This window comes from Peromyscus eremicus, chromosome 11 (assembly GCF_949786415.1).
Source record: "Peromyscus eremicus chromosome 11, PerEre_H2_v1, whole genome shotgun sequence".
Classification (NCBI taxonomy): domain Eukaryota; kingdom Metazoa; phylum Chordata; class Mammalia; order Rodentia; family Cricetidae; genus Peromyscus; species Peromyscus eremicus.
Window position 1 is genome coordinate 6,014,811 of NC_081427.1, and position 23,394 is coordinate 6,038,204.

The window sequence follows — 23,394 nt, forward strand, 5'->3', positions numbered from 1 at the left end:
AACTCTATCCTTTTATTTTACCAATAAGAATTATGGAGCCAAATGCTGGGTGAAAACCTGCTAGCTCAGAGAGACAGATTCTTACACACCAAGGGGAGACATTACAGGAGCTTGGATGACTCCACTGGGAAAAATAACAGTAACTATGCCACAGCCCAGATCTCAGACTCCAGGAATTCAATGGATAAAGTTATGACATGGTATAGGTTTCATGGAACATTTATAGTTACAGAAGAAAGAAACTCATTAATCAAGGCAAATTTCAAATACACTGCTTGAATAAACTGTTGGGGGTTACAACAAAGAGAAGTCTTCACTGTTCTCTGATAACTTTATTAGTGCTCTTGGAAGTTAGATGTTTGTGTTGATATTGCAAAAATAATTAGCTTAATATTCTCCACTATGGATACATTAGAGTGGATAAGACCTGAATTATCAGCAAAGATTTTACCACACTTCACATACTCATGGGAGTTTGTAGCCAGAATAAATCATTTGCTTTCTTTTAAGGGTTGAGAAGTAAACTTTTTAAGACATTTGTAGGATTTCTCTCCCATATAAGTTCTATCATGTACTGAGTACAGATAAAACAGTTAACAAAGTCTTTGTACATTCCCCTCAGTTTTGAGGATTTTCTTCAGAATGAATTTTCTTTTTTTTATGTCGTCTAAGAGATGAAGATGAGGAAAACCATCTGCCACACTGTTCACACTGGTAGGGTTTCTGTCCAGTATGAACTTTCTTGTGTTTAGTAAGGGATGAGTGATAACGAAAGGCTTTGTGACAGTCTTCACACTTGTGTGGTTTCTCTCCAGTATGGACAGTCTGATGCTCTTGAAGGTGTGCAAAGTAGGAAAACTTTTTGCCACACTCTTCACAAGTGTAGGGATTATCTTCAGAATGGATTGTTTGATGTCCTTTAAGAGATGAAGATGAGCAAAAACATTTGCCACACTCTTCACACTTGTACAGTTTCTTTCCAGTATGGACTCTGTGATGTTGTTGAAGGAGTGCAAAGGAGGAAAACTTTTTGCCACATTCTTCACACATGTACGGATTGTTTTTAGAATGGATTTTTTGATGTACTCTAAGGGATGAAGATGAGCAAAAGCACTTGCCACACTCTTCACACTTGTAGGCTTTCTCTGTGATATGAGCTGCCTTGTCCTCCATGTGGAAGGCAGGCTTAGTAAATCTTTTTCTTCTCAGTTTACACTTGTTGAGTTTTTCTCCAGTATGAACTGCTTTGTGGTTCTTAAGGCTTGAGTAATAATGAAAGGCTTTGTGACATTCTTCACACTTGTATGATCTCTCTCCACTATGAATACTTTGATGTTGCTTCAGCATTGAAGAAGAGTAAAATAATTTGCCACATTCTTCACACTTATAGGGCTTCTCTCCAGAATGAATTTTTTGATGTTGCTTTAGCATTGAAGGATAGTAAAATAATTTGCCACATTCTTCACACTTGTAGGGTTTCTTTCCAGAATGAATACTTTGATGTTGCTTCAGCATTGATGGATAGTAAAATAATTTGCCACATTCTTCACACTTGTAGGTTTTTTCATCAGTATGGTTTTTCTGGTGTATAAAAAGTGATGAGCGAGTATTGAAGGCCTTATGACATTCTTTACATGTGTAGGGTTTTCCTCCTGTATTAAGTCTCTTGTGTATGGAAAGTGTTTTATGAGAACTAAGTCCCTTACTACATTCTTCACACTTGTAGGGTTTCTCCCTTGTATGAATTCTCTGGCGTTGCATAATTAGTGAGTTACAATCAATGGCCTTTCTGTACATGTTATAATCATCAGGTACTGTTCCTGTTGAGCAAAAGTTGAGATATCAACAAAGGCTAGGAAATAGTCCTTATACTTAATGCTTATCTTTTTAGAAAGAAATATTTACTCATACATAGTGAAGCATCAGTGAGAAACTACAGTGCACTAAGCATAAATGATAAAATATTGTAGGTAGAAATAATCTATACTTCTACTAGAATAAGGGCACAATGAAATAGAACATAGATATAATAGCATATTATTTGTATATTATTAGCTAAGTAAATTGTGGCATTTTACTTACAGAAATAAACCCATTAAACAGTAGAAATGTTTTATGGTGTGACATTCATGAAATTATAAAATAACCAAGCTGCAAAAGGAGAAAGTTAATTGTGATTGTGTGAATTTGTATCATCTAAATACAAAATTTTTATCCTCCACATAGTTTTATTTTGGAAAATACAAAAGATCTGCTGTACAGGAAGTAGATGGTCCACAGAAAGATTAAATTTATAGCTCAAAAATTGAAGACAGTATTTTACATTTTATTTGGATGACAAGAAAATATATACCTGAAATATATTGTGTCATGGTTAAAAAAAAAAAGAACAAAATTTCAGGTTCACCTCTGAATTACTGTGGTGATATTTTCTTTGTACTCTAACAAATAAAGCTTGCATGAAGATCAGATGGCAGAGCCAGCCACTAGTTGGCCATAGAGGCAGGCAATGGAGGCACACACCTTTAATTTTAGCACTTGGGAAGCAGAGGCAGAGAGATTTCTGTGAGTTCCATGCCACCCTGGACTATACAAGATTAATCCAGATTAGAAGATAAACAGAGCCAGGTGTAAATGGCTCAGACCTTTATTCCCAGTACTTGGAAGTTACATACCTTTAATCCTAGCACTAGAAAAGTTGAGACAGGAAGTCACATGGCTGGGCACACAAAGGAATATAAGGTGGGAGGAAACAGTGGTTCCACTCTTTCAGATGAGGACTCAGGGGCATTCTGTCTGAGGATTCATGGAGACAGGATCTTCCCTTTTTGACTGAGGAGTTGGCAACGTGATAAGTGGCTGTGGCTTGTTTCCTCTGATCTTCCAGCATTTACCCCAATATCTGGCTCCAGGATTTTAATATAGGACTAATTAGGATTTGTTCAATATCTGGCATCCAACTTTTGGGGCATTTATTCATGAAAAAGCCACTTGTCTGTGGCTTGCAGCTACTGGCACAGGCTAGAGCTACATGCAGCCATAGTTATTACCCTGCCAGTTAGGTTTTCCTTTCAGAGTTAGCCTGTCACCATCAGCCAGCTCTGCCTTTTAGGCCATCCCCACTACACAACTTTCTTCCCCACACTGCCCTGAGTGCATTTTTCAGACAGCAGATTCCCTCTCCTGGTGCATGGTGGGCTTTCACTGGACCTCCTCCTCTGGCTGCTGCCACACTAGGTACCTGCTTCACTTCCCTATCATGTGAATCAGCATTGTCAGTAGATTTGATGAAAAAGTTGAGATTTCTTAAAGGGGAGAAATCAGATTTAAAAAAAAAAGACAGAGAGAGCATTTTCCCAGATTAAAAAAATGGGAAGCACTATCACAATGGAGAAAGTTTGGTCTCTGTTTCATAAGATGATAGGTGATTTGAAAATGGAACAATTAAATGGGAGGATAATAATTAATGTAGATGGGATTTAGGTAATATCAATTACAAAAGATGTTTGTTTGATCATTTCTGTTTTATTGTTTAAAAAGTTGGTTAATATGAGTGCCAAGATGAAAGTTTTAGAAAAACTTGTTAAAACAGATCATAGCAATATTCAGACACAGACAGAAGAATATAAAGGAAAACCAATCTCAGCATTATATTCTAAGGTTACAAACAGCCTAAGGCTTTCAAACAACCCACCTTAATTTTTTCAGTAACCTTACAGGAATTGCCAAATGATAGATATCCCCAAGGCTGTGTACAAGCTGAATGGACTCCTGTGCAAATTTTAGACTTGAGGAGCTTCAAGGAAGTGACAGTCTCATATGGAATATATTCACCTTTTGAGAAGCACATGTTAAACTAGTGATCAACTAGTAATACAATTTTCCCTCAAGACTGGAGAGACTTGGTTACAGCAGTCTTGCAGGATGGTACCCAATTACAATGGAGGACTTGGTGGAAGGAAGAGGCTAAGACCATTGAACAGAGTAGAGATAGAGGTATTGAAATCTCCCAAAACCAACATCTTGGGGAGGGAGATTATGCTGATGTAGAAAGGCAATCTTTATCTGATGACTACACCCTGACTTTACACCATGCAGTAGCCATGAATGCTTGGGACAGAATTGAAGAAGTAAGAAAGAAAATTGAGTCATTAACAAAAGTTATACAGGACCCAAAAGAAACCTTCATGGATTTCTTACAAAGATTGACTTTAGCAATAAATAGAATAATACCAAATTCAGAAGCTAGACAAATAATAATTAAATCTCTGGCTTTTGAAAATGCTAATACACAATGCAAAAAGGTAATTAGGATATTAAAGGAGAGATCAGAACCCATTGAGGAATGGATCCAAGGTACAATCAATATTGAATCTCATAACTATAATGATGCTTGGATAACAGAGGTGATTTCCAGAGGTTTGAAGAAAAACTGAAATGTCAAATGTTTCATTTGCTGTAAACAAGGTCACCTAAAAGGGACTGTAAATAGGATGTTCCTAGAAACAATGTTTTTTCAAGGAATAATCCCAACAGAATGCTCCACCCTTCTGTAGTATGCAGAAGGTGTGGCAAAGGCATACATGGGAGTAATAAATGTAGATCAACAAGGGACAGACAAGGTAATCCTTTGCCTTTGCCTTGGGAAACACACTGAAGGCCCCCATGTCAAATTCTGTTCATTCCTTTCCTATCATCATGGAAGAAACTTCTTCCTTGAGCAATTAAAGAACCTAATGCCTACTGCAAAAAATCATACTGCTCTGGAGGATGAAACAGCTATAGAAAAGAGAAGAAAAAAATCAGGAGATACCATAAAGCAAATATTTTGGAAAATTTCTATAAATGAACAAAGACCAAAATTAAAAATATGAATAAATGATGTTCTCATTGAAGAGCTTGTAGACACAGGTGCAGACAGAACAATAATTGAATGAGAATCTTGACATCCAAATTGACCTCTTCAGGAGGCAAATGTTCAGCTTTTTGGGATTGGAATGTTATCCCAGGTAAAACAAAGCATGAGATGGGTTGAATGTATAGGGCCAGAGGACAGAGAGGAAAATTAAAGCCATATGTGGCTAAAATTGTAATGAATTTATGGGGATATGATTTGTTACAGATGGAATACTCAGATTAACATCCCTCCAATCTCAGAAACAAATGATAAACTAACATATGTTTCTGGGAAAAATATTAGAAGGTATTATAAAGAACAGTCACTGACCATTTAGGTTGTACAAGAACAAAGCACAACAGCTGCTGATCTTTCAAAGGCACCAAGAGCCCTATATTTAAAATGTTTAATAGACAAACCTGTATGGGTTGAGCAATGGCCTTTAGCATCAGAGAAATTGTAGGACTTAGAATGCTGGCACAGGAGCAGCTAAATGCTCAGCATATTGAAGAATCAACCAGCCCTTGGAATTCTCCTGTATTTGTTATTAAAAAGAAATCTGGAAAACGGAGAATGGTAACTGATCTAAGAGCTGTTAACAAAGTGATTCAGCCAATGGGCTCTCTACAGACTGGAATTCTGCTGCTTTCTCTGGTCCCTAAAGAATGGCCTCTTATAGTTATTCATTTAAAAGATTGTTTCTTCACTATACCTTTACAAAAAAAAAAAGTTAGAGAAAATTTTCCTTTCATGGTTCCTACTTATAATAATTCTCAGCCTTTTAAGAGATACCAATGGAAGGTTCTCCCACAGGGGCTGTTAAATAGCCCCATGCTGTGTCAATATTTTGTACAATAATCATTGGAAATCATACATAAGCAATTTCCTCAATCTATAGTTTACCATTATATGGATGATATTTTACTGGCTGATTCAAATGTAGATACTTTAGAAAGAATGTTTAAAGAAGTAAAGAAAATTTTGCCTTCTTGGGGATTACAAATTGCTCCTGAAGAATACAAAGAGGAGATTCTATTAATTATTTAGGATATAAAAATAGGTCTACAAAAATTAGATACTAAAAGATGAAAATTAGGAGCAACCAATTACAGACTCTTAATGACTTTTAAAGATTGCTGGGAGACATTGTCAATCTATGGCCCACTATTGGGGTAAAAAAAAACATGAACTGGGTAATTTGTTCAAAACCTTAGATGGTGACAAGGACTTTAATAGTCCAAGAGAATTATCAGCTGAAGCTGAGAGGGAATTGGCTTTGGTGGAAAAGAAATTAGACGATACACATGTGGATTGTTTGGATTCAAAGCATTTTGGTTATTTTACCCTCTAAGCATTCTCCTACAGGAATTTTAATGCAGAGGGAAGATATTATATAGGAATAATTTTTTTTTTTTTTTGGTTTTTCGAGACAGGGTTTCTCTGTTTAGCTTTGGGCCTTTCCTGGAACTCACTTGGTAGTCCAGGCTGGCCTCGAACTCACAGAGATCTGCCTGGCTCTGCCTCCCGAGTGCTGGGATTAAAGGCATGCACCACCACCGCCTGGCAGGAATGGATATTTTTACCACATAAACAGAGTAGGAAACTAAAGACATATGTGGAAAAGATATATGATTTTATTTTTAAGGGAAAATTGAGACTTTATCAATTAGCAAGAATAGACCCAGCAGAAACTGTAGTACCTTAATGAATGATGAATTTGAAAAATTACAGGAAGAAAGTGAACCTTGGCAAAGAGTTTGCAGTAATTTTTTTTGGGAGAGATTAACAATGAATATCTCAAAAGCAAGAGATTCAGTTTATAAAGAGAACTAACTGGATTCTTCCTCATATGGTACAGGGAACACCAATTTCTAGATCACCTACATTTTAAACTGATGCAAATATATCAGAAAAGGCATGTTACAAATCAGACAATTTAAATGAAGTGGCTCAAAGTCCTTATAATTCTATCTAAAAGTCAGAATTATATGCTATTCTGATGGTATTAATGTTTTTTTTTAGAACCTCTTAACATAGTTACTATCAGTATGCAGAAATAGTTGCTTTACACATTGAAACTGCTGAATTTATTCCTGATGAGTCAGAATTAACTCCATTATTTTATCAGTTAAAGAAATAATCAGGAATAGGAATCATCCCTTATATATAAAACACACATCTGATCCCATATGGGTCTGCCAGGCCCTCCTGTACAAGGTAATAATGAAATTGTTCAACTATTGATAGGAAATGTGCTGGAGGTCTCAGAGTTTCATAAAAACACCATGTCAATAAAAAGGGTTCGAAAAAGATTTTTCCATCCCTCGGCAACAAGCCAAGGAAATTACAAGGTAATGTCCTATTTGTTCTTAATAAATACTTAACCATACTCCACTACCTGCTGGAAAGAACCCAAAGGATACTCAAAGGAATGAAATCTGGCAGATGGATGTGTTTCATTTTGTAGAACTTGGAAAATTAAAATATGTACATCACACCATTGATACCTATTCAGGATTTCAATGGGCAACTGCTGTATGTTTTGAAAAGGCTGATTCTCCAATAACACATTTGTTAGAAGTTATGGCCATCATGGATATATGAGTACAATTTAAGACTGACAATACTCCAGCATATGTCTCTAGTAAAATGAAACAGTTTTTTGCTTATTACAATGTAAAGCATATTACAGGTATACCACACAATCCTACAGGCCAAGCAGTCATAGAAAGATCAAATCAAACTCTAAAGGATATGCTAAATAATCAGAAAGGGGTAATAAAGACCCCCTGAAATAGATTGCATAATGCTTTAAGAACTTTGAATTTTCTACATGCTAATGAGAAAAGAAGGACAAAGGGTTGGGGATTTAGCTCAGTGGTAGAGTGCTTGCCTGGCAAGCGCAAGGCCCTGGGTTCGATCCTCAGCTCCAAAAAAAGAAAAAAAAAAAAGGACAGCTGTAGAGAGACATTAGATAATAGGAAGAATTACTGAATTAAATCAGTCTTATAGTTTAAAAAATGTGCTGACCTCAGAATAGAAACCAGGATATATGTTATTTTGGGCAAGAGGCATTGCTTTTGTTTCCTCAGGAGAAGAGCTATGGATACTATCAAAATTGATAGAGGTTCGATTTGAACAAGAAAGACCTCTTAATTAGAAGAGCTGGTGGTTCACCAACCACCATGACTATTCAATTTAAACTAACTTTAAGACTAACAGATGCTTTTCATTTGATCAGATATAACTTGCCAAAAGGGAACATCTCCAAAATTAGGCTTGGGGGAAAGGTTTTGTCTTTGTCTTTTCAGGAGAATGAAGACATCTAGCTAAGGAATCTGAAGACCACTGGATGAATGAGACATGTGAAGAAAAAGGACAAATCATCCAGAAAAAATGTCCCAAGAAAAAGAGTAAATTGGTGTATTAGTATATCACATCTCCAACAGAATAAAATTTCATAATGCTTCCCAAATGTTTGTTTCTGCTATTGTATACAGACACACTACACAAATGTCCTCTTTGTAGTTCCAATTCAATTAAAAATTAAAGCTGGCTTTGGAGTTGGAGTGTGGCTCTTTCCTTCTCTAAACCCAAGCATGCTTGTTAAAAGAAAATGCAAAATCTCTGTATCATGTTAGAAGAGCCACCTGATATGAGACAGAAGAAAAACCAAATTTAGGGATTATTTTATTGCCAATAATCTCATAGTCCTTTTTTTAAAACTTTAAATTTTTAACACTATTCTGAAGGCATAAATATTATCTCAAAATTAATAACATATATACATATATAACTAATTTTAGAAACAGGCTTCATCTAGCTTTCTATATACAATTTTGGGTTTGAGTCTCTCTCAGGTAACTAGGAATTAAGTTTTTGTACTCTGAATGTACATAACAAATGATGATCCTTTAACCTCTTAGAGAACTGCTGCATATGACATTAAAATGTTTATGTTTTCTGCAGTGAACTATGACCATGCCTAACAAAAACCACTGAAGTCTCCAGAAGGTGGATGGGTCCTTGAAACTACGGTTCCACCAGAACTATGGTCATGCCACTAAGCTGACAAACACCACCCAAAGATTGGCTTTGGACTATAAACTACTTGGGGCAACTTCAAGGTGGCTAGCTGATATTGTCCAGCCTCACAGATTACTCTATCCAGGACTTGAGATAAGTCCTGCATTTTTCCATTACCCAGAAACTTGACAAGAAATGATACAGCTAGCTTTCCCAGGAATTGATAAACATTCCAATTTTTTTCAGGGTCCCCTAAAGATGCCTTTGCCCCCAGGCAGCAGGAAGTAAATTTAAGAACATGATGTCCACATTCTCAAGAGGGGGTAGGTGGTTTGTGGTCGTTAAAATGGGTTATATTTATCGTCGATTAGGGTGGTTGGTTATAAGTTGTTCTTGGTAATTATCAGGAAAAAAGCTGAACACAAGAGATTAGATTCAGGGATCTTTTTTGAAAGGAAAAGAGGGGGATATAGATATGATAGTATAAAAGGGTAGATATAAAGATGATAGGAGGAGACAGGAACTCGGCTGCCTTCGGCCTGATTATTCAGTATAAGAAAGAAGTCTCAAGTCCGTTGCCTTAACCACTTGGCCATGATGGCTCAGAGGTTAAGAGCACCAGCAGCTCTTCCAGAGGTCCTGAGTTCAATTCATAGCACCATGTGGTGGCTCACAACCATCTATAATGAGATCTGGTGCCCTCTTCTTCTTCTTCTTTTTTTTGTTTTTTTGTTTTTTTGTTTTTTTATTTTTCGAGGCAGGGTTTCTCTGTGTAGCTTTGTGCCTTTCCTGGAACTCACTCTGTAGCCCAGGTTGGCCTCAAACTCACAGAGATCCACCTACCTCTGCCTCCTGAGTGCTGGGATTAAAGACGTGTGCCACCAACGCTTGGCTGTTGCCCTCTGCTGGCATGCAGGAATATATGCAGACAGAACAATGTATACAAAATAAATAAATAAATCTTTGAAAAAAAAAGAAAAAAGAAGTCTCTCTAGTAGCTGGTTCCTTTATGTCTCTGATCTTACAGCATTTAGCCCAATATCTGACTCCAGGTTTTTATTATTAGGACCAATTAGAATTCCCACTACATGCTCTTGCTTCAATTGATAACAATATACTATCCAGACTGGAACAGCAAGGCACCAAAGAAAGTGACTGCAAAACTTTGCCAAGACAAGGTAGGACAGTCCTTCAATTTCCCTGTTTCTAAAAAATATCTGTTATATATTCTAGGCCTGTAGGCAAAAGATGGATGCCCCAATGATACAGAAGAACTTTAAGTGATTATCCAGGCAGCTGGAAGTCCCTGTCATTAGGTAACATTTCACCCTTCTGGGGTCTTTTATCAAGTTAAAGATTAATAATTAAATTTAAAGTTTTCCTTAGTTATGATAAAAGTAAAGTTAAATTAGACATAAAACTTTTTTGATTCACAAAGATAAAATAGATAATAAAATAAGTTCTCTAAATTTGCCAATATAAATGAACTGGATATTGTAACTGTAATGCTTACTTGACAACTGTTATTGTTATGTATAGTTTTACTATGTTAAAATTAAAACTTTCCTTTTTAATTAGACAAAAAGGGGAAAATGCTATGGAATAAACTTTTTGTACACTGTGAAGATGTGTTACTTTCTTTGTTAATAAAAAGCTGAATGGCCCATAGCTAGGCAGGATTTTCAGGGCAGAGAGAATGATGGGAAGAGGAGGAAGGGTAGAGGCAAAGGAGTCACAAGGGTACAGAGGAGAAAGAGGTAAATGCGCCATATATAGAAAAGGTACTGCAAGATGAAAGCATGTAAATAAGACATATGGGTTAATTTCAAATGTAAGAGCTAGTTAGTAATAAACCTGAGCTATTGGCTGAGAATTTATCATTAATATTAAGTCTCTGAGTGGTTATTTGGGCAGAACTGGTGGAACAGAGCTGATCATGGTCCTGACAAAAAAGTTTGAATACACTCTTCAGCCCTGCTCCCGTTACAAAACTGGAAAAAAAGATAAATGTACACTTGGAAGAAGTTTGAGTATCAAACTTGAGAAGAGGAACCAAAAGATCTCTTCCTACCATTTGGAATCATGGTCATATTAGCCATAATGCTTCCTATAGGGGTAGCCACAGTGTCTAGCCAGACTAGATCTGAAACAAAAAATTTTAAAGCTCTGATGTATATGGGAACATCAGGTTTATACATAGCAGTTTATAACTTCTCTAACAACTTTTGAATTGGAATGTATCCAAATAACAGTTAGACCTAATAGATAATAAATAGGTTAACTTGAAAGAACATAGCAAAACAGAACCCCCAAAAAGCATGAAGATTTACAACTCACTAAAAGGCATAAATCTACCAACTGGCACGAAAGAGAGGCACACAATCAGTGTACCCAGAACTAGTTTGATAGGCATCCCTGAATCAACAGTGTAAGGCCTTGTAGGTCACCCTGTCCTACTTTTCCTAGGTCTAATGGTTGGGCCCTGCTGAACCACCCGGTGGTAAAAGAGTTGAAAAAGAAACTGGCCTTTAATGGCCAACACAACCCCTTTAAAGCATATGTTAATGATTTGACTCTTCCCTAAGATCAGTGGGGAGTGAACTGTCCAAGCTGACTCTGGTTTTTCTGAGTTTATTCCAACTGCTCAAAACCCCCACATTGTTCTAATCAACAGAACTTCAACTATTGAACCTTCTGTCTCTGCCTGCCTCCCAGTGCTGGAATTATGGGTTTGGCTTAATAATCCCAATCATGCTCACTTCGGTGTAGAGATCTTTATGGCGTGAATCTGCTCTCAACCTCTGCAAATCAATGACTCTCAGTCTGACCAGCACTGAGTTCTCTTTCCCTGATCTTACACTACAATGGAGAATCAACAAAGAGAAGAACTTTGGAAATCGCTGTAAAAAGCACAGGTAGTGGGTAGTAGTCGGGGAATTACAAGGCCTAAGAAAATTAAACCATCATACACTTCTGAGAGATGAGCTTTGACAACAAAGACATGAAGGAGAGACCTAAAGAATGATTCCCATAGTGTCATGTTTCAAGGCACATGGGAAAGCCTGCCTTTCTGCTGGATATTTGGACCTCAACTCCTCCCCCAAACCCCTCATTCCTACACACCTGGATGCACGTTGGCTGCTGCTTGTCTCTTCACATCTGAAGATTCTTGTCTTTGTTCCAAAAGTGTTACCATGTGTGGCTTAGACACAGCAAGACCTGTTTGGAGAAAAAGGGAACAAGATTGTTTATGTGTTCTTTTACTTGGAATTGACATGAGCCTTCCAGTACATGGCTTATAAGGAAAGAGATGGTGTAATAAATGATTGCAGACAATCAGTTTCTTAAATGTTTTCTGACAGAATCACTACACTACATAAAGGAATTTACAGTATCCAGAATCTGAGTTTCATTTAAAGGAAAAAAAAACATTAAAACTGAATTGTGAAACACTGTCATTAACAAGTGTACTCAATGTCTCATGCCATTCAATTTCTAACAGTCCCAGTAGAGTGAAGGAAACATACATCCAGCACAGAAAGGTTAAACACAAAAAGAGAAAAACAGTGAAATGACTCTTTTTTTATTAATTTATTTTTATTTTTCATATGCACTGCTGTTTTTCTTGCATGTATGTCTGTGTGAGGATGAAGCGTTAATCTAATTAATCTTTATCAAAAAAAATCTAGAGTCAGATATCAGGGTAAGAAATTGAAAGATCAGAGAAGCAGGGGAGCAGCCATAAGTGAATTCCTATCTCCTGTTCCTCCCTCTGAAAGGGCTGAGATCCTGTCTCAGCCCCACTTTACAACTTGCTGTCCATCTCTCTACAGTCCTCCAAACTACTATGATAAGCTAGTTGCTAGCTCTGCCCTCTTAATCCAGGCAAGCTTTATTTGTCAGAACACAATCAAAATATCACACAACATGAGGGTGTCAGGTCTTGGAATTACAGACAGTTGTGAGCTGCCATATGGGTGCTGGGGAATTGAACCCCAGTTCTCTAGTGGAGCATTCAGTGCTCTTAACAACTGAGCCATCTCACTAGTCCTGAAATGATTTTTAATACAGCAATCTCTCTGATTTTTCTGAAAACAAAGGATATGAAAATGGCTGTTGAAATGCTCCCATGAGATACCATACAAAGTGAGGAAGCTACATGTTGATGGTGAAATAAGAATTCACTATGGATGAGAGCCTCACCAAGGAACACAAGGTTGCTGTAATTCTCCAGTATCACATCCCTGTTCAAATTCCATTGAGCAGGCTCCAGGCATTCCCTCTCTTCTGCAGAGAACTCAATGGCCACATCCCAGAAGGACAGCATTTCCTGAAATAAAGATCAATGAATGATACTGCACTTTAGTTTAATTAAAACCATTAACAATATTAAGATATTAACAGCAATAATATTTTAATGTAAATATAATATAAAGAGAATAGAGACTGGTCCTAGTGTCAAGCCAAGAACAACAGAATGGACAGAGTAGATACATTAGGAACTCCTGCATCTCCTGTCAGTATCCTCAGAGATACCTTTTCAGAGAATCAGACAAAACTGAAGATTGGTGGGAAGGCCAAGCCAGATGCAAAGGGAGGACTGGATTCCTGATCAGGTTCCTAACAGTAGTGACCTTCCATTCAGAGCAGCCTATGTCCTGATCAAAGGACATAGTGCTTAAAATACACATTACACATCATCAAGTAGCAACTCCTAGATCTCTGTCCCAGCTCTATACTTATATATGTGTGGCATGAAAGAGTCATTAATTTTTGCTTTAAGCCACCACGTCTTGCAATTATGACTCAGAAAGTAGAATAAACCATGAAAAATATTGGAGACCAAATGTAGTATCTGCTTTGGAAACATGAATTACATAATTATAATTTAAATTTCAAAATATTATCCCAAGCTTTGCCTTTTACATTAGATGTCTAGATGCATGTGTGGGTTTTAAAAGTCCATCTATTGCTTCTAAGTCTTCTTGAAGCACCAGTAAGTGGAGTATATCCAATAAAGAATTGGGACATGCACCTTCATAGATCTGACTTAATTTCATATAGTTAGTACAAAAAAGTCAACAATGGAATGTGGATTTTCAAAAAGATGGCCATGCATTCACACACACCTTTTAACTAAAAATATATTGCTGCATTTAATAATGACTATGGAGGACACTATGACAGTCACTTTTATAACTTGAATTGACAATGTAGTGAATATCTGTACTGCTCAGGTATGGAACATCTGCATTGCCAGGCTTAGACAATGGACCTGCATTTGCTGCTCGGGTAACTCAACACTTAGCTAAGGTTTTGGGGGCTGACTAGAAATTATATTTTGCTTGCACTCCCCAAAGTTCTGGATAAGTGGAATGTATGAATTGGACGCTAAATGAGGCCCTTACCAAATTAACCATGGAGACTGGTGGAGATAGGGTGGCTCTCCTTCCTTTTGCCCTGTATCGAGTCTGAAATTCTCCATATACACTCAGACTCACACTATTTGAGATCATGTTCGGTTGACGCCTTCCCATACTCCCAGATTTATGTCAGAACTGCTCACTGACTTCACTGATGTTAACTTGCTTGCCTCCCTAAATGCAGCAACCTCAGTTTTCAAGGATATCTGGCCGGGATTACAGGAGGTGTATGAAAAAGCCCTTCCTTCCACCCATCCCATACCAGTTCCAGCCCGGAGATTGAGTCTACATCTGCAGACATCACCACAGGACCCTAGAACCTCGATGGAATGGACCCTATGTCTTGATCCTGACCACCCCACTGCCATCAAGATCGACAGGATGGCCACCTGAATCCACCATTCCCACGCCAGTGCAGCTGATTCAGAGTTGACTAAACCACCGAGACCAGCGTCAGGAGACACCAAACCCGGCCGGAACTGGACTGCAAAACTTGACCCCGACAACCCCGAGACTTAAACTGAAGGTCAGATCTGATGGCCATGATGATGCCTGCCTTGTTCCTTGCCCTTCTGACATCAGTCGGGGACATTAGTAGCCCACATCAACCCCTAAATCTCACTTGGCAGCTTTTAGACATTTATGGGAACTTGGCCAAGCGGGTCTCAAAAGTCTCCCCACTGGGGATCTAGTTCCCAGACACTGACTTTGACCTTTGTGAGGTAGCGGGCCCTGACTGGAAAGCAAAAGCCCAAGATGTTGGATGTCCAACTGTATGGTCAGCTGATCCCCTGGGGAGGGCACATTTTTATGTCTGTCTAGGCTGGGACAGATCAAGGGCTGACATAGCCCATCTCGCTACTTCTGTGGGGTTTGGGGTTGAGTCCACTGGACACGTATGACGGAAGCCTCCGGTCACAACAGATCTTATCACGCTTCACCGAAAGCCTAAGGGTGCCCTCTGCTGACCCTACTATCAGATACCCACGTGACATAATTTGCCCAGGACCTGTCCCACACCTCTGTAGCCCTGTAAAATTAACCTTCATAGATCAAGGTAAAAAGGCAAAAGATTGAGATATGGGTTAAGCATGGGGCATTAGGCTGTATGAGAATGGATACGATCCATGGGCCCTATTCACTCCAGCTAATGGCCTCAAACCCTACCTCCCCAGAGGGCAGGAGGATCCCCAAAAGATAGGGCCCAGCAGAGTGCTGGCCCCACCTGAACTGGCCCTTCCCCCAGGAAAAACATCAGCCGGTCCCATACCATCCCAGGCCCCCTATCAGGTTGTTAGACCTCTCAGCACACTTCGCCTTACCATACCAGAACCAGACATCCTCTTAAAGCTACTAGAGGCTTCCTACCAAGTCCTTAATGCTTCTAAACCAAACCTCACCTGTGCCTGTTGGTTATGTCTGGACACTAAGCCCCCCTACTAGGAGGGAATAGCTGCCACGGGGCAGCACACAGAATCTAACCACCCTTCCCAGTGCCTTTGGCAACAGAAAGGGGGAGGCCAGGCTTACTCTGCAGTCTGTTGCGGGAAAGGGGCTCTGCGTAGGAACGGTGCCTGCCTCTCACAAGCCACTATGTAATCTGACAATTCAGGTGCTTCCCCCTGATCTATCCTACCCCCGGAGGATGGATGGTCGGTCAGCGTGCTCCACAGCGTTAGCTCCCTGTGTCATGGACAGGTATTAAGTCAGGCTAAGGACTTCTGTACAGTGGTGCATCTGGATCCCAAAATAATCTATCATCAAAAAAAACGTATATCGAAGATTAGAGGGGTACCACGTTCGACTAAAGAGAAAGCCTGTGACAGACCTCACATTTAGTGTCCTCCTCAGCCTGTGACTGGCAGGTGCAGGGACTGGGATATCATCCTAAGTGGTACAAGGCAAATAAATATGACAATGACCTGCGAGCTGCTATTGACACAGACGTAGCGAGCCTTGAGAACACTATTGCCCCCCTGCAGGCCTCACTATCTTCCCCTGCTGACGGAGTGTTACAAAACAAACGGGGGGGGGGGGGTGGACCTTATATTCTTACAGCAGGGAGGGCTATGTGCAGCTCTTGGGGAAGAATGTTTCTATGTTGACCGTTCAGGGCAAAGATCAGAGAGAGGTTCCAAAAATGCAAAAGGGAGTGAAGCAAACACGGGGCTGGCTCAAGTCATTATTCAACTCAACCCCATGGTTAACTACTCTGATTTCCACCTTCCTGGGTCCCCATAATGATTTTATTGCTCTTACTCACCTTTGGCCCCTGTATCCCAAACAAGCTAATTTCCTTTGTTAAGGAGCAGATAAATATAGTACAGCTAATGGTGCTGAGGTCACAGCACCTTCCATTAGGGGCCCTCAGAGAGAACCCATGAATGGGTCTCATAAGAAACATTGAGAAGGGGAAATGAGGAACTCAAGCCCTTGCCTGGACTCCTGCCCTGGCCATTCTGCAGCCATGACAGGCTGTAGAAAAGACCCAACAGGATATAGACCCTTGGCACAGCACAGCACAGCACGGTGTGCCCCTGAACCCCTGACCTTGGGCCTAGCTCAAATTACAGAAAAACCCCACCAGACGTCCCAAAATGGTGAAAAAAGCCAATTAAAAGGTATAACTAATGGGCTCATGATAAAGAAAAAATGTGGTAACCAAGGCAACCGCTGAAAGAGATACTAGTTATCTTGCACCTACCTGCAAGCTAACCAAGGACAGCACTTCCGGATGGGAGGTGCATCAATCCTGAGTCTGTTCCTATGAAGTCTGTAGACCCCCACCACCCCCTTGCTTCACTCCCCACAAAAACCTTGTCCCATTGTCACTTGGAGTTGCTCCTGCTCTGCTGTGTCAGACAAAGACTCCTGAGTTAACTCGCAATAGTAAAAAGTCTCTTTGCTTTTGCATTGGATTTGGTCTCTTGGTGGTCTTTGGGGGACTCTGAGTACAACACATATTAGTTTTTCACCTGTTCCTAGACACCCTGCTTCTGGACTAGCTCAACAAGCTCAAGGCCAGATCAGGACATGTTGACACAACCGTTGTGGTCCACCCTACAGAAGGGATGGAAGACCTTTCAAAGTTAAGAAAACCCAGCCCTCAAGGTGAGGCCTGGAGTCAGCTTCTCCAGTTCCCCTTCTTCCTGCAGAGGGTCCCTCTGTGTGTGTGTGGGTGTGGGGGGTGTATGTGTGTTCTCTCACCTACAGTCAAAGCTTTTCTATAGCAGCTGATTCTGGCAGATCTGTCGGCTGCTTCCAGAATTTCGAACCTGTGACCTTTGTTTCGCCTCAAAAATTTTCCTCTCAAGCCGGGCGGTGGTGGCGCACGCCTTTAATCCCAGCACTTGGGAGGCAGGGCCAGGCGGATCTCTGTGAGTTCGAGGCCAGCCTGGGCTACCAAGTGAGTTCCAGGAAAGGCGCAAAGCTACACAGAGAAACCCTGTCTCGAAAAACCAAAAAAAAAAAAAAAAAAAAAAAAAAAAAAAAAAAAAAAAAATTCCTCTCTTAATTCTTTACCTGTCATAAAAAATGAACACGATCAAGTCCTCAAGACCGTTACACTAGGCCGGCTACAGAGTTCAGGAAGGACCAGACCCCGTTTGCTCTACAGATTCTGAGAAATCTGACAGCGTCCATGTGAGAACAGTTCAGCTAGAGAAGCATGCTTCCCCACCAAAGCTGCTCACTGAGCTCCCAGCTCCACCTCAGGAGCAGGCAGTCAGCTGAGCATCATTAGTTTGCAATCCTGGACTTTGCACTATCATCTACTCCGCGCTACCAGGCAGCTCTCCTGTCCAGAAGACCACTTAGGACGCCACTTGACAGCCGCCACTTGACAGCCGAGTCCTAAGGAAACTGTCACACAGTGCACAGTCCCTATCGCCCTCTCCCCAGCCCTGACCTGCAACCTCACGTGACCCTGCCAGTTCAGCACAGCACCTCCAAGGCAGCTTCTTCCGCCCTCCCACCCAGTTCCTCTTCCTCCAAGACGGACCCCTGAACCCCGCACAGTGCCTGAGGCTGCGCTGCACCCTGGACCAACCTCCATGTCAGAGACACAACAGGAATGTAGAACAGGGCAGGGCTCTCATCTAACTTTGAGAAAACTGCACGTGTGTGGACTGAAGTCCAGAAGGGAATTTCCTGGATGGCTCACCGTGATGTCACAGTGCCGCAGACTACATTTCCCAGAAGTCTAGGCGAAGGAATTCCCGTAACCCAGAAACAGAGATTTCTCCTGTTCTGGATTTGAGTCTGACTGCCCGCAGTAGAGTACTGGAGGAGGGAGCTGAGTCAGCAGGACAGCCCTGGGGAGTCAGGCTGGTGGTCACCTCCAGATCCACAGCATGAGATGTATGAGTGAGAGTCGAGCCTTTGACAGAAATACTAGCCTTGTAAGTTTTCTGGTCCATATTTTGTGAATTGATACTTAACTACAGCGTTTAAAAATCACGTTGACTTAGTTTTACTTTAAAATAACGAAGCAATACACTAATGTGGGAATGAGAAGTACCTTTTGAAGATGATTTTGAATCCAGCCGTCGTATGTCAGACGGCTTCTAGCTGCTAGGAGCTTACTTGATAAATGGACCCGAGATGAAAGGCTGGACTGGAAAATTTAAAGAGACCCTGTATCTATGTAAAAAGGGAAAGTCAAAACAAAACAAACACAGGTTAAAGCAGTTGAGTACATTGTGTTTGTCCTACGAATAAACAAACAAACAAACAAACAAATAAATAAATAATAAATAAACAATCCTGTTCCTCTGTACTGACACTCTGTGTAAGTCATTCATAGATCTGACTCCACAGCTTGGAAAACAGTTTAGTGTGAACACTGGAATCTCTACAGTGTATTGATGAGGGACACAGAGACAGTGAACAAAGTTAAATGCCCAACTCTCTGACACTTACTTGCAAAGATCTCCCATAATACATCTCAGGAGTTTTCCACCTGTACTTCTTTCTCTTCAAAACTTTCAACTAGTAATTTCTGTAAGCCATTTAGTTTTTGTGAGAGCTCTACTAGAAATTTACCAGTGTCTCCATGGTTTTTCACAAACTCAGGTCCATATTCACCACCTGTGTGCTAGGAGCTCATGCTTACCTCCCTAGTGAAGGGTCACTGGTCCTGGGTCATTCACTCAGGACTGAAGCACAGATAGCTCACACTGTCTAAACAGTCCAGTTTCCTATAGTTCTGTCATGAGTATATGGTGGGGTTCCAATTCCACTTAGCTATCCCTGCACGTTCCATGAAGTGCAAGCAAGCGACTTCCAAAAATTGTGAGAAATGACAGAAACACCTGGCTGCCTACACAGTCACCCAAGATTCCTTTGCAACGTTAAGGCATCTGTCTTCATCCTACAGGGCTAGCGTATCTGACAGACTTTTCTGTGGAGCAGTCCTTTATTTGTGTCCTGCTTGTCCATTTGGACAGCATACTGTCAGAAGTCGAGGGAAAAAAAAGCACTTTCTTGCCCAGTATCTGGCTAACTTTGCCACAAAGAAAGTAAATTCCATATGGAGTTTCTTCAACGCCCATCATCTTCTCTGAAGTAGATTGGTGCTGTCAGGAGCAAACATGTCTCATTGTCACTAAAAATAAAAATTAAAAAAAGTACCTATGTTATTAAAACATCTTAAATGCCATATTCTGTAAATCTCTGAAGTGTTTGAAGACGATCTAAAATATATCTTTGTTTGACTGTGAAAACATACTTAATATGACTACAAGTTTGATTGTAATAGGTGACAAACTACTAACCCGCATTTCTTTATTATCCTAAATAGTTTGTAATAAGAAATTTCAAGGACTAGCATTACATTGTTAAATGAGCTATATAGGTACAATACCTTGAGCAAGATTAGAAATGTATGTACAGTATGTTCTAACGAAATTAATCTCAAAATTTATTAATATACAAGTTTTGTATACAATATACAAAAATTCAATCCAATGTAAAATATTTAAAACTAGTAGTTGCTTTATAAAAGTAGATTCAATAATCTGCTTTTGTATCTTATCATATCTATATTCCCCTTTTCAGAGTAGATTCAATAATCTACCCTTTTATACTATCATATCTGTATTATTTTTCAAAGTAGATTCAATAAGCTACCCTTTTCCCCTATCATATCTGTATCCCCTTCTTCTTTTTTCAAACAAAACCCTGGATCTAATCTCCTTTGTTCAGCTTTTTTCCTGATCATTACCAATATAACTTGTAAACAACCACCCTAAAGAATGACAAATATCCATAACATATTGAATGACCAAAAACCACCCATCCCACCTCTTGGGAATGTGGGTGTCATGTCTTAAAATTATTGCCTGCTGTTTGTGGGCAACGGCATCTCTAGGGGGATCCTGAAAAGAATTTGGGTTAATTGTCAAGAAATGAGAGAGGTAGCTGTATCATTTGTTGTCCAGGCTCTGCATAATGGGAAAGTACAGGGCTTGTCCCAAGTCTGTGAGGCTGGATCATCTCACCTCAAAATTGTCCTGTGCAGATTGTAGTCCAAAGCCGATCCTTGGGTGGTGTTTGTCATCTTAGTGGCATTATCATAGTCCATGTGGAATCATCATTGTGGGACCACATCATCCTTTTGGAGACTTCACAGGTTGCTATTAGACATGGTCTTGGCTCATTGCAGAAAACTTAAATTTTTAAATGTCATGTGCCCCAGATCTCAAAGTGGCTCCTCATCTATACCTGCTCTATCACCCACAGAAGTGTGTTTTTTTACAATGAGCATTAGGTACTTTATTTAATTGCTCAGAGAAGAAGCTTCCTCCATGATGACAGGAAAGAACTGAACCAAATTTGACATGGGGTCCTGTGAGAGGCCCCCCAAGGTATTTCCCAGTGGTAAAGGGTTACCTTGCCTGTTCCTTATTGTTCTACATTTGTTAGTTCAGTGCCTGCCATTGCCACACAGTCTGCATAATCCAGAAGGGAGGGGCATTCTGTTTGGATTATTCTTACAAAAAACATTGTTTCTAGGAACAACTAGTTTACAATCCCGTTTTTGTTGTTGTTTTGTTTGTTTTTTTGGTTTCTCAAGACAGGGTTTCTCTGTGTAGTTTTGGAGCCTGTCCTGGATCTCGCTCTGTAGACCAGGCTGGCCTCGAACTCACAGAGATCTGCCTGGTTCTGCCTCCTGAGTGTAGCCGAATTTCTAAACAGTCTTATTAAATAAAAACAAACTCAGAGCCAGGTATTGGGGTGAACGCCGAAAGATCAGAGAAACAGAACCAGCCACAGCTAACCTCACCTCGCCATTCCTCAGCTGATCTTGTTTCCTCAAACTGGAAGCCTCTGAGTTTCATCCATTTGGATCTCAGCTGAAGTGCTGCTAAAAGCCTAAAAGCTTAACCAGGCTCTAGTTCCTGGTACTCATGCCTTATATACCTTTCTGCTTCCTGCCATCACTCCCTGGGATTAAAGGTGTGTGTCACCATGCCTGGCTGTTTCCAGTGTGGCTTTGAACTCACAGAGATCCAGATGAATCTCTGCCTCCAGAATGCTAGGACTAAAGATGTGTGTGCCACCATTTTCTAGCCTCTATATCTGGTGGCTGTTCTGTTCTGTGACCCCCAGGTAAGTTTATTAAGGTGGACAATATGTTGGGGCACACAATATCACCACACCTGAGTGCTGAGTTTAAAGGCATGCACCACCGCCGCCCAGTGTACAATCACATTTTAGATGACCTTGTGTACAGCAAATGAAACATTTGGCATTTTGATTTTTCTTCAAACATTGAGAGGACAGGAGAGGAAGAGATAGACAGGAGCCAAGTATGAAAACAGAATTGAAGCTGTGTAGAGAGATTTTGGCTTAGAACAATAAAGTGAATGGACTAAAGAGTTTCATATATGTAGATTCATTCAATTATCCCTCAGATAAATTAATTCACCACTGGTAGCGTCTCTTCTGGAACTCTGGGAAAAGACTATAGAGGGGCTGGACCCCAATAGTCTTTGTTAACTCTCCTGTCCTGAGTCTGTGCCCCTGACTCTGAGACAGAAAAAAGGAGATGAACAGCCAAAGAAGACATTGTGTGATTATGAACAGCTAACAGGCTAACAGTCCAACTGAGACTACCATTGCTTATCTCCTGGTATAAAAGGTGATTATATAAATGCAAATGACACATTGAGTCATTTTATCCCAGCTTGGAGCATGTAGTTCAGCCATAATTACATGAGGCCTCAGGTTTGCTATGGAAGAAAGATTGCACAGGGTCCAAACATATAAAATGGTGCCCACACTCACAGCCAGCAACCATAATTTCCTTCCAGTGACCTCAGAAGTCAGTGCAGGTTGGGATAGCTGCTCATTAGGCAGCCAGGTGACCACATGGAGTCAAATCCCTTGGTCACCCCTCTGACTTTATGAGCCTGTTGGAGGCAGGCACTACACTTCAGAAGCAGTACAGTCTACTATCTACAGGCTGTGGTTAGAGCCACAGACCCAACGTAGCCTCTGAGACCTGAACAGCACAGACTCTGGGTGCCGCAGTGACCACTGGAACCTCACAAATCAGCACCCCACACCCATTATGACCTCACACCACTGGAACCAGGGCTCTAGTCTCTGCACTGTCCCCACTGTTTCAGTCCTGGGCTATGCTCAGGGAAACTCACACCTTATTACAGAGATATTTGTACCTCATGTTTATTGCTTATAAATTCTCAATTTTAAAGAACCTGAATCAATGTACATGTCCATGAACACATTAATAGAAAATAAGTTGCTAAAGGCTTTATCATTTTGGAGGAGGGGATGAGAGGGTGGGGGGCACAGAGTAGGGCAGTGGGAGGAGGGATGAGATGGGGATCTGTGCTTGGCACATGAAACCAGGCAGGCTACCTGGAAAACAGGACCCCAAGAAAGACACAGGGATCGCCCAATGACAGAGAAATGGAATGAGATCTACATGAACAGCCTGGACAGGAGTGGGGGTAGTGAAGGGCGAGGGTCGAGGGAAAGAGAGCTTGGGTGAGTGGGAGATCCCAGCTGGATCAAAAACAG

At 40.4% G+C, this 23,394-nt stretch overlaps 1 protein-coding gene across 4 annotated transcripts; it reads right to left on the minus strand.

Annotated features, from left to right (window-relative positions):
• Positions 1–317: 317 nt before the first annotated feature.
• Positions 318–22,879, minus strand: LOC131921395 (zinc finger protein 58-like). 4 transcript variants are annotated; one of them, XM_059276083.1, is made up of 5 exons: positions 20,847–22,879; positions 18,866–19,951; positions 13,127–13,253; positions 12,047–12,142; positions 318–1,820 (listed from the first exon to the last, which is right to left on the minus strand). In XM_059276083.1, the coding sequence occupies exons 3-5, from the start codon at positions 13,248–13,250 to the stop codon at positions 619–621; spliced, it is 1,422 nt and encodes a 473-aa protein (XP_059132066.1). In that variant the 5' UTR covers positions 13,251–13,253; positions 18,866–19,951; positions 20,847–22,879; the 3' UTR covers positions 318–618. The 4 variants fall into 4 exon arrangements, with proteins under 4 accessions (XP_059132066.1, XP_059132065.1, XP_059132067.1 ...); XM_059276082.1 differs by lacking the exons at positions 18,866–19,951; positions 20,847–22,879 and adding an exon at positions 18,395–18,504; XM_059276084.1 differs by lacking the exons at positions 18,866–19,951; positions 20,847–22,879 and adding an exon at positions 17,554–17,657.
• Between the last annotated feature and the right edge of the window lie 515 nt (positions 22,880–23,394).

Coding starts and splice junctions, on each gene's coding strand:
- LOC131921395 (XM_059276082.1), bottom strand. Junction 12,143..13,126: donor CAGCAACCTTGTGTTCCTTG/GTGAGGCTCTCA, acceptor TTCTCCAAACAG/GTCTTGCTGTGTCTAAGCCA. Junction 1,821..12,046: donor AGCAGCCAACGTGCATCCAG/GTGTGTAGGAAT, acceptor TTTGCTCAACAG/GAACAGTACCTGATGATTAT.